The sequence below is a fragment of the Onychomys torridus genome, chromosome 14 (assembly GCF_903995425.1).
Source record: "Onychomys torridus chromosome 14, mOncTor1.1, whole genome shotgun sequence".
Taxonomy (NCBI): Eukaryota; Metazoa; Chordata; class Mammalia; order Rodentia; family Cricetidae; genus Onychomys; species Onychomys torridus.
This window is the reverse complement of record NC_050456.1, coordinates 26,418,100-26,430,186: the sequence shown is the minus strand read 5'-3', so window position 1 is coordinate 26,430,186 and position 12,087 is coordinate 26,418,100. Positions and strand designations below refer to the sequence as shown.

At 39.2% G+C, this 12,087-nt stretch overlaps 1 protein-coding gene across 5 annotated transcripts in view; it reads right to left on the bottom strand.

Moving 5' to 3' along the window:
• Mipol1 (mirror-image polydactyly 1) overlaps window positions 1-12,087 on the bottom strand; it is a 310,896-nt gene that overhangs the window by 14,094 nt on the left and 284,715 nt on the right. For 2 of the 5 annotated variants that reach the window (XM_036206360.1, XM_036206362.1), the window contains one exon: window positions 1,601-3,852. The exons of the other annotated variants lie outside the window; for them this stretch is intronic. In XM_036206360.1, the coding sequence (XP_036062253.1) occupies window positions 3,786-3,852 (67 nt within the window). In that variant the 3' untranslated portion in view covers window positions 1,601-3,785. Of the gene's footprint in view, window positions 1-1,600; window positions 3,853-12,087 lie in introns of those variants that run through there. 5 annotated transcript variants of the gene reach the window in all.

Below are 12,087 nucleotides of genomic sequence, written 5' to 3'. Positions count from 1 at the left end.
AAATACATAAAACAGAAGCTTAAAATACTTATTTCATAAAGTATTTTTTTTACTATTTTAATTACCTTAAACACAATGGCTTATTTATCAAAATCAAAGTTATTATATATTAATCATTGATTTTGTTGTAATGCCTATATGTTGCTTGTAATTGTTTTTTTTTTTTTTAATCAAATATGTTCTGTAGGGAGCAGAGTGTGCATGGAAATATACTCTACCATTCTGTAACACTGCAGTGTTAGGTGTTTGGAACAGACCACATTAGAAACAGTTCTGAATAACTCCTGCCTATGTTTAAGTGAGGCAAAGTTCATGCAAAGATGAGAATAATGTCAAGGGATTTATGTATGTAGTTCAAAACACAGAAAGAGATGTACATAATTTTTTAGATTACTAGAGAATTCCTGCATATGTGTAAAGAGGAAACAGAACAATAGTAGCAGAGATTACAGAAATTAAAAATGTATCTTTCAAGACATCGCTTCTAATGGCCGCCTTATTTATTTTGTATTTACAGTTGTGTGTGTGTGCCTACTTGAGTTGTATATGTCTTATGTGCAGACAGGTGCTCGTGGAGGTCAGAGGGTGTTGGATCCCCCAGACTGGAGTTATAGTTATGAGGCACCTGACTACAAGGGCAGTGAGCGACTCAATCACCAAGACATCTCTCAGTGGCAGACACTGACATCTTTGCTATGCTCCAGTGGACGGCCCTACATGAGGAGTTATATGGACGGCACAAGTGAGGTTGCTGGATTATTAAATTAAAAAGAAAACAGGATCCAAAATTGGAGCAGGTAGGGATGTGGGGAAGATCTGGGAGGAATTAGGGGTAAATATGATTAAACAGGAAATGCTCAAGAATTAACAAATAATTGAAAAATAAAAATATTTACTCTACTATTTCTTACAGAGAGGCTGAGAACCCTATAATTTAATGAGGATCAGCCCTGAGACATCAGTCCTCGGAAATTCCAAGAGGCTCTTCATTTGTTTTCTCATCAGAATCAATGCAATAACAATCACCAGAAAAACAATAAAAACCAATGTTAAAATCTGTACAGTAATTATCATGTGGCTACTGGTAGAGTAAAAAGATGTGAAATGAAGTTTTTGCAGATCAAGTGTGACGACCAATAGCAGTCTTTTCTTTAAAGTCTTGCTTAGTTTAAGAAGGGAGCTCTCCCAGGAGTCCAATCAGTGAGAAAGAGGAGGGATTGTATGATTGAGAATTGTTGAGACCATGATTGGAAAAAGCACAGGGACAAATAGCCAAACTAGTGGAAACACATGAACTATGAACCAAAGGCTGTGGAGCCCCCAACTGGATCAGGCCCTCTGGATAAGTGAGACATTTGAATAGCTTGAACTGTTTGGGAGGCACCCAGGCAGTGGGACTGGGACCTGTCCTTAGTGCATGAGCTGGCTGTTTGGAACCTGGGGCCTATGCAGGGACACTTTGCTCAGCCTGAGAGGAGGGGACTGGACCTGCCTGGACTGAATCTACCAGGTTGAGCTGAATCCCCAGGGGAGTCTTGGCCCTGGAGTAGATGGGAATGGGGGGTGGGCTGGGGGGGCAGGAAGAAGGAGGATAGGGGAATCTGTGGCTGATATGTAAAATTAAATTAAATTATAAAATTTAAAAAAACGAAGGGAGCTCCCATGCTCCTACAGGAACAGACATGGTAAAGCCTAGGTTGGAAAACACTGTGCAGAGTGGCGTTCTCGGCAGTTGCTCGGCTTCTGAGGACGTGGCCTTGGTTTTCAGTGGTTACTCCTTCATACAAAGCCAGCGATGATGTGGAAGATGACGAGAATGCGGCTGGGCATTCTCAGGTGTGTAAAATCAAGACAGAAGTTGCCTGGGCTGGTGTGGGATGCTTTGGGACACCCGTACTGAAGAATAGTGGGTGTCGGAATTGTTCTCTGAGTTTCATTTTTTAGTACCTTGCTCTGTACAATTGTCCAGGAACTGGTTGCTCTAAGTGACGTTTGGAAGTTGTAAAATGTTTTTATTTCACCATGTGTATTCTAAGATTTCAGAGTAAATAACTTAAGGAGAGTGTCTGTTTCTCAAGACCAAACTGAACATTCAGCTTTACCTGTGATTATGTTAAGAGCAGTTGGGAATGATTTTTTTCTTTACTTACCTGTACCCCCTGGGTAACTTACGAGATGCTGTGTCTTCACACAGGGTGTTGTTACAGAGCCCAAGGAAGCAACTCTAGCCCTAGCTTCTGTGACTAAGTGGTCATTGGTCTATCAGAGGCTGTGACATTCTCTGTGACCATGGAACAGATGCAGTTAGCTTACTTTTAATGCCTGCTATCATATACCTTCTAATTCTCATAGTTTAAAAATCACTAAGAACGTGAGCGAACTTCAAATTTGAACACAGTGAGACGATTCTAACTATCCATTAGCTTCATTTTACAGATTTAGTAAGGAGGAAACAGAGTATGTTAGTGTTCTGATTCATATTTCATTTATGACAAAGGACCTCTGAATATTCTACAGTTAAAAGATACATAAAAAGGATATTTTCCAATGGCATATGGAAGAATGTATAGCCTATCATTCTGAATACATTTATCCTGAAAACAGGAAATGATAAATACTTTAGCTCATTCTTACAGATGAATTAGGAACTTAGAAAAGTTTCTGCCTATAAAATTTTCACTGACTCAATATTTTTTGCTCGTTTCATCCTGTTCCAGGAATGGCCTTTCCGCTATCCGGTCTGTAAAACTGACAATATTCTCCATAAATATTCCTAACATCTACGGTGAGGAGTGGCTTATGTCTTAAATTCAAAAGTGGATAACTTGAACCAAATTGCAGTAATGCTTTTCTAAGTCCAATATTGGACATTATAGTCTGGATATTATCTATTAGGCTCTCTTCTCCCACCCCCAAATCACAATCTAAAGAGAGCAAGTACGCTAACAGGTTGATGGTTTCTTGCCTCTTAGGCTAGACACACTGACTGGCACATGCTAATTTTCAAGCCCAACGTGTCCCAGACTATGAGCAGAAACTTGGTTATTTCCACAGCTTAAGTGATGCTCAGATAACTATCCATACTCAACATTAAAAAAATACCAATAATATGTATACAGAAGTGCATATTAATAACCTCTTTATTGTAAACAGTGTATATTACCTATAGTGAAACAAAGCCATGCCTTGATGGCTGCCATCCTAATGTACTATTAAAGCAAATTATACACTTAATTCATAACATCTATACTTAATATTCTTCAATATTAAGAACAAAAGCTGCATACATACATTGAAGGTAGGTTACATTCTCTCATGTCTGAACTTCTCCCATCACTTAAAAAATATACTCTATACTGAAAACGCATTTATTTGAAGTTTTGACCTAACACAGTGGATTAAGGCTTAGACAATATTTACTTTACTGCACTTCGATTCAGAAAGGGCCATATGCGAGGGTACGATCCTGACCGACTTCACACATTTTTATAGTACACCGGCAGAAAGAATTACATTAAAGGCACCAATATAAAATAGCTACAAAACAAGCTGCAGCGTTATAACTGCTAAAAGCCCGTAGTTAATATATTTGGATAAATAGCTGAAGTCAGCAGCAAAGTGGTTAAACATTTGTGATTTGATTTTATCTCAGCTTGGAATGTGGTTGGAGTGTCCCACTTCTAACAACTGTTTGCTAAGTTAAGGCTTTTAGTGTTTACACAGTGTTGAATGAAGCAGCCTGGCCACCAGATGTGATTGCTTGCCCCAGACTGGGTGTTTTTCAGTCAGATCACTGTCCGCACGGCCCCTGTTCCAACCTTCTTCCTCAGGACATCCACTAGCCTTTCTAACCTAAGGGAAGGACAGGAAGGGGAAAGAGAAAAGAAAAAGTACAATTATTATAGAGAATATTCTGGCTGCAGTGAAGAGTATGTGCTTGTGACCAGCTCATCCCGGTAGTCATGTTAAGAAACAAGCATTGCTGTGAGTGAGAGACACACAGAGTGCTAAGAATTTGAGGTTAAAAAATAGTACAGCATGAATTTTAACTCAGATTCTTGATTATGTTAGTTAGATGTCACACAAAATATACAGACTTCTTGCATAAAAGTTGTGGATGAATTATCTACTACAGACAAGATGGCCTATCAAGCAAAGAGCAGCTTCAAGCAGGTATCTGTAAGAGAAACACATCTTTCAATACAGACATCTAAGTAGACTGAGGTATGTTCCTTAGCTAAATAAATGGTGCATTAGTTGGTATACAGCACAACTCTTGCACAGCAAATCACTTTCTTTTTCACAGCCAGCTGATTAAAACAAAGAGATGAAAAATTTAATGTTCTATTAGCATGGGAATAAAACAGACATGTGATTTGACACTGATACAATCAGAATTCCAGTGCTATATATATATATATATATATATATATATATATATATATATATATATATTTTGAAGTTCCTATTCTGAGTAGTACACACTAGGAGTTACCTATATACATGCTTTTTGGTCAGAGAAAAGTGATCTTTCTGGTTGATTAAAAACCTGCTAATTAAACTGACAACCACCTAACATTCAGATGTGGATTCTGTAGTGCTCTTTGGCTATTGTATGGAGAAAAAGCATACTCATGTGGACCAGCCATCTCTACTTATCAAAAGATGACGGAGTCAGAACAGTAGCTCAGTTTCCTTCTTTTCTCTTTTCTTTTCTTTCCCTTCGTTTCCCTTCCCTTTCTTTTCCTTTATGAGAAGCACAAAAACTCAGCCAAACCTCTCTCTTGATGTCATAGATAGAAAATCCTTCTTTATAAATGAGAACCAATGGTCTTGTGTTCCCTCCACAGAGACCAGTGAGCAACAGTCTTTTGCCTCATTTATATGGCCCTGCACAAATAAACAAGGCACAGAGCAAGACACTAAGGACTGAGAGCATGTAAGGGACGGACAATCAACTGCACACAACATTGGAAACCAGAGTACATTTAGTGGATGGCTGCACATAGCAAGAATCCTGCTATCAGTGATCAGGGCCATGAAACAAACACCCAGGACCTTGGAAGGCTTCTGTTAGAAAGGTAGCAATGGTCTCAAATCTTACCTGCTTATTACTATATGTTTTTCTCAGCTGTATAAATTAAATGTGGATAAGGTAGAGTCACTAAAAACAATCTAGGGGTACAAAGACCCGATTTAGACAATTCATGGAAAAATCCATTGCATTCACAGATTAGCCTGTTTTCATTGGACATTGCCAAGTGGTGAAATGGACCTACCTGACAAACTGAAGATTACAACTGATGGGAGTACATAAATCTTTTAAGGCAAAAGTTTATTAACTTGAATTGTGGAAGGGGGTATACCAGTTCTAGTGTGAGTTAAAAATACTAAAAGTTTATTGTTAAAATCCAGTTCTGACTTAAATTAACTTCTTTTGGGGCCATATTAGGATCAAATCCAGGGTCTTGTGCATGCTAGGCAAGTGCTATATCACTGAACTAAAGCCCAAGGCCCTGAACCAACTCATAACAAATTATTCCCAGGAAAAATCTTAGCAAATCATTAATAATATTTCAGGCCATTACTAACATAAAATATTGTTTTTCAGTTAATGAAATATATCCCTGCCTCATATCATTCATAATACTAAGTATTAAGAAAAGTTCCTTATAAAAATGAAAGTAAAGTCAGGCGGTGGGGGCGCATGCCTGTAATCCCAGCACTCAGGAGGCAGAGACAGACGGATCTCTGTGAGTTCGAGGCCAGCCTGGTCTACAGAGCTAGTCCAGGACAGGCTCCAAAGCTACAGAGAAACCCTGTCTCGAAAAAACAAACAAACAAACAAAAAAGAAAGTAAGTTTTACAATGTATTATAATTACTATTACTATAAACCAGACTCAGTAGGATACCAAATTGCTCAAACAAATCTATGCTGTACTTCTTTTTGGCTTTTTATTTACAGATAACGTGTCTTACTTTTCTTTCCTCTTTATACGTTCAGATATCTTGCTAAGGTAAGAGGTTAGGAGGAAATACTTAAATATCATGTTTTGCAATGTCGCTACCATATTTCAACAAATAGTACATCAACTACATTCTCAGCTTATCCAGGTTAAATGGTTTATGAAAATTTGATCTCAAAAATGAGAAAAATGTCAACTATTCCATTTTGTAAGAATGCTCTGACTTCTGAAACACAATGAAGCTCCAATTTCTTCTGTAGGGATGGAATACACCTGCCAATCAGAGGCTGAGTCAACAGGAAGGTTGGTGTGTACGCTGAATATCTTACAGGATTTGCCTGTAGGCTAGTCTTTACCACCATATTTAAAAAAATATCATGCAGCTCACTAAAAGAGGCCCCAACTGTTTAGTATTAACCAATAATATATTCAGGAGGGTTTCACGGGATAGGATAGGGCTATAGTGAGGACTAGGAATTTTCAGATTTGAATCTGAAGTACCTGAAGGACTGACAAGAACTCTCAGATTGGTTGTGAGGCACATGGTGATAAATTTGGACCTTCTGTCCTTATTTTTACCTTAAAGATATTTCCGTTAATGTTTAGGTTACCAGAATCCTATAAATTTCAGACCACATGGTAATGGATAATCTGTCTTAGTAGGGTCATTATACCCATTTCCTAGGTCAAATTAGAAAAGAATTTGCTGGCACATTTGACTTCTTTTAGCAAGCACACTTTGCAAAAAAGCAAATTCATGCTAATTCATTTAGAAAATAATACACGGTTAAAACCTATTATTTGTTTTAATGGAATTTCTATACAACTTGAAGACTAAATTTATAACTATTTTGGTAGAAATCCTATTTTTCCAATTGAGAGTTTACTCTTTTCTTTGTAGTTATATAATTACATATGCACTATAATGAAATGAACTTTTCCATAGAATTATAATCTGAAAGTTATTTGGCATTTTTATGTGTTTTGCTCCCATGTTTCACTATGAATGAATCCTGTGATATATTTTGTATGTACGTGATAGTAAATAAATAGCCATTTGTTCACGTATTTAATGTTCACTATAACTCTCTAGAGATGATATTATAGTCAGACGGCAGAATCAAGGGCTACCGAGGGGAACCGAGCAGTGCCATGCACTAGAGGGTTTTGGAGCTGGGATGCAATGCTGGGCCTGACGACTGAAGGCCCTCACCTCTCCAATGTACTATGCTTGGAACGATTACCAGAGCCCGCCCTCCCTCCCTCCCTTCCTCCCTCCCGCCTTCTGTCCGAATCGCTGTGGGACTGAGTTACTCTTAGTAATTGGATAACTTATTGCAATGGGGCAGAAAAGAAGGACAGAACAGTTCCTCACAATTAACTGACTAAACAGCTTGCACACAGGAGCACCTTCTCCCCCTTCGGCACTAGGTTGGAGGCCAGCGAAAGCAAGGCAAACGCTCTGCAAATGGAATGCCTTCCAGATTCTTTCACTTTTGAATTTAGGATGGAGTCTCACTAGTTGCTCAGGTTGGCCTTGAACTCATTTTGTACGACCAGATAGAGTAAGAATTCTCATACTCTCATATTAATTAATATGGAAATTATGCTCTAAAGTGGGACCCAAGCTAAATGTAGTGGCACCAGCCTGTAATCCCAACAATTTATGAGGCTACGATTCCCATGGCTTCTGACATTCCCAGGAAACACAATTTCACAGTAAACTCCACGATCCTTTTGGCTCTTACTAAATTTATTTTATTATTATGACTATTTTTCTTGTATTAGACTTTTAAATGGTGACCTAACTTAATTACCTTTGCTTTATGAATGTATGTGTGTGTGTGTGTGTGTGTGTGTGTGTGTGTGTGTGAGTGTGTGTGCATGTGCGTGCGCGCGTGCGCGCGCACATGCATGCATGCATGTGTGTTGTGTGGGGGTTAGAGGGTGACATTCACTGTCTTCCTCTTTTTTTTTTTCTTTACCTTATTTTTTGAGACAAGGTCCCTCACTGGACCTGGAGCTCACTGGTTCTTTTAAAGTATAGAGACTGGCCAGAGACTACCTTCACCAATAGGTAAGATGGCTCCTTATCCTGAAGAAGACCAGTGAGTTCTACAATCTGAATGGTGTTGAACTTTAAAATTAAAATGGCTAACATTGTAAATTTTAAAAATTTTATCACAATAAAAATATCAGTGCTGGAGAGATAGATGTCTCTGTGGTTAGGAACACTTGCTCTTGCAGGGGACCCAAGTTCAGCCCTCAGCACCTCAAGTTTCTCACAACCACATGAACTTCCAGTTCCAGGGGATCTTATGCCCTTTTCTGGCAAAGCCAGCACACTCACATATACAATAAATAAAAAATAAATTTAAAGATCATAGACTTGAAAGCCTTAATTAGAGCTGCAGCAATGCAGATGGAATATGGGAAGTGATTGGAAAGATATGTGAACATAGGCTCAAAAGTACTCAGTGACTTTGGAGGGTAGGTGGGAGTAGAGCAGGAGAGGCAAGAAGGCTAACTCCTGAGTGTCTAGTATTGGTAACTAGGTAAACAGCAATACTCTGAGGCAACGTAGAGGAAATATCAGATTTCTGCTAGGAGCTCTCCCTGTGAAGATTAGTTTTGTTAGATACTCATAGATATTAGGGTTTGGTGAGACATGTATGTGGGCATGTTAAGCAAAGGTTTGGATACCACAGTTTGTGATCCAGGCTGACTTCTGTTTAGTCAACAAATATTTTATGAACGATTAGGAGCAAGGTAAGAAAGATCACCTCATCAACACATCATTGGCGCATATTATATAGTGAGAGATTAAGCATAGCCATCAAATAGCATCTAGTTTGATATAGAAATAGAGGGCAGGTCTGCAAAGGTTACTGTGGAATGTTTGAAGTAGTATTAAAAAATAAGAATAAAATAATCACCTCAAAAAAGGTGGAGTGGGAAGTGAGCAAGGATGGCATATTAGTTATGGTTACTGCTGCTGTGATGAAATGCCATGACCAAAAGCAACTTGGGGAGGAGAGGATTTATTTAGCTAACACTTTTACATCACTGTTTATCATCAGTGGAAGTCAGGGCAGGAACTCATAATGGGAAGGAACTTGGATGCAGGAGCTGATGTAAAGGTCATAAATGGGTGTTGCTTATTGGCTTGCTCCCCACGGTTTGCTCAGTCTGCTTTCTTAACAAACCCAGGACCACACCAGCCCAGGAGTAGCACCACCACAATTGGCTGGGCCCTCCCCCATCAATCACTAAGAAAATTCCTTACAGTCTGATCTTATGGAGGCATTTTGTTAATTAAGGTTCCCTCGTTTCAGACAACTCTACCTTGTGACAAACTGACTTAGATTAGCTAGCGCTATGGGCATTCCAGACAGAGGAAATATACGAAGGTCCAGAGATAGGAAAAATTTGGTGTGTAATAAGTACTACCAGAGCTATGGTTTATCAGGATGATGGACTATGAGGTGGAAGACAGAAGGGCAAGAGATCAACCAGGCAGGTCATGGGTAGGTTCTATTCTAGTTTCTAATCAAAGCCACAGGAATGAATGAAAAAGTTTAGAGCAGACATTCTCAACCTATGGGTCTTGACCCCTGTGGGGTCAAATGACCTTTTCACAGGGGTCTCATATCAGAGATATTCTACATATCAGATATTTACATTATGATTCATAACAGTGGCAAAATTACAGTTCTAAAGTAGCAACAAAATAGTTTTATGGTTGGGGGTCACCACAACATGAGGAACTGTATTAAACGTCTGCAGCATTAAGAAGGTTGAGAACCACTGTCTAGAGGAAGAAGTAAGAAAAGGAGAAGAGGGATTGGAAGGGGGATAAACCAAGATGAAGCCAGGATACAAAATAAAAATTCGAAAAGAATTTGAGAAAGAGAGAAGTAAAACATGGACCAAAGATGACATGCTGTCACAGAATAAAGTGTGAGCACTTCAAGAAGGGAGTAATTAACAGGGTGAGGTGATGGTTTAACGAAAGTTGAAGTAGCCTAGCATGGTGGGTGGCACATGCCTTTAATCTCAGCACTTGGACGGCAGAGGCAGGTGAATCTCAATGAGTTCAAGACCACCTTATTCTACGTAGCAAGTTCCAGGCCAGCCAAGGCTATATAGTGAGACCCTGTCTCAAAACAACAACACACAAACACACACATACAAACAGGGTTGGAATGGAAGATGCCTATTTATTTGACAGAGGAAATGTCAATCATTTGGGTATGGTTTTCAATGGTTGTCCAAGCATAACCAGAATATTAAAAAACTGAAAAGCACAGACAGGCTTTTATATGAAAGCTCACCCAGCAAGTAAAGAAGATTGTAGCCACTAGGGGATGTCTTAAAAAGAAGATGTGACTATATCTATGGATCATAGAAAAGGAGACCATGGAAAGATTTAAAAAACTGAAGGGAGAAAGATGATACTTTTAAAAGTAAAGTCTCAGAGGGTGGTGTCACAGCAGGATTTGTAGGTTAATCTCTAGAAAAATGACTAGACAAGTTTTCCTTGGGGAGCAACAGGAAAGAGTTGAGGCGGAAACAGCTGTGGACAATTTTGTAGGTGTAGAGGAAGATAATTGTCAGAAATTATGGCAGCTAGATTCAGTTTTCCCCATGGAGTAGGAGACACAGATTTCTGATGAAAACACAGAGGGAAAATTCTGGAAAAGAACAATAAGGGTTTAATGGAATTAGTGGGGGAAATGATCATGGCTATGTAACAGGATTGCTATGTGGGACTGAAGACCCATCTCTGTGTGGTTAGAGACTAGAGTTTTGTAGAAGACACTGGCATTACATTAGTATAACTTTCAATTTTCCATCAGCTATGAATGTTGTGAGTGGAAGTGGGAAGGGAAAATTATGGGAGAAATTAAGATTTTGACTTATATGGCTTATACGACTTAGAAAGACATGAGGATAAGGAGACTCAAGTATCTTGGGAAGAAAGTGACAAACTAGAATTCATATTATCTAAAGAAAGAAAGTTATAAAGTCTTGTTAGTCTAGGGAAAAATGGAGGGGGCAAGTAACTGGTGTTTTAATTTGTGTTGAGACTAAAAAGCAAGAGTAGTTGGAATAGAGCGTGGTAACTGTCAGAGAAGCAATGTTGCTCTCAGTATCTTTTAGAGGTAGAAAATTTCTGAGCAATGACAATATCTAGAAGGGACAAAAAGATAAGGCATGTTATTCATGTGCCAAAGATTCTCAGCATACTTGGAGAAGGTGAAGTAGGGAGCAAGACATTAAACTGAGTACCTGAAATCCACATCAAGTGATCAGTCTTGATTAGGGACTCAGTAGAAATCACTGAGGAAAGGAGAGGGATAGACAGTGAGAGAGGGAGATGTCAACCCAAGAAAGATGTTTTTATTTATTTTTTAATGGCTACAAAAGAGATAAAATTAGTAATAGGGAAGCACAATAATTCTCTCCCCCCCCCCTCTCTCTGTATGCACGTGTGCACTTGTTTAGGGGTGTGTGGGGTACATGCTCAGGGGTGGATGGGTACATGTGTGTGTTTGCACGCATGAAGAGGCAAGGTTCATCCTAGCTATTGCTTCTTAGGAGTCAGCCTTCTTTCTAAAGACAGTATCTGTCATTAGTATCTGGGGCTTGCCAATTAGTCTAGGTTGTCTGGCCATTGAGTTCCAGAGCTCTTCCTGTCTTTCTTTGCCTGACCAGCACTAGGACTAAATGCATGTACCACAAGGTTCAACTTTTTGTGTGGATTTCGGGGCTCAAACTCAGGTCCTCATACTTTGTATAGCAAGTTCTTTATGGACCAAGCTCTCTCTCCAGCCCCTTACATGAGGTATGGAGAAAGATTCCTGCCAGCTGGTAAAGAGATATTTTGGGGACTTTTGCCTGTAATACCAGCATTCAGGATCCTGAAGCAAGAGGACTGCCATAAATTCAAGGTCAGCTTGTGCTACCAAGTGAGAGACTCTGTCTCAAGAAACCACACAGAAATGCACAGAAAGAAATATCCTTGGTCAGTTTGAGTTTTAGGCGGAGTGGTGAGTCCAGTGTGTTCAGTGCAGAAGTTGTTGACAGACAAAAAGAAGTAACAATGGGATGAAGGTT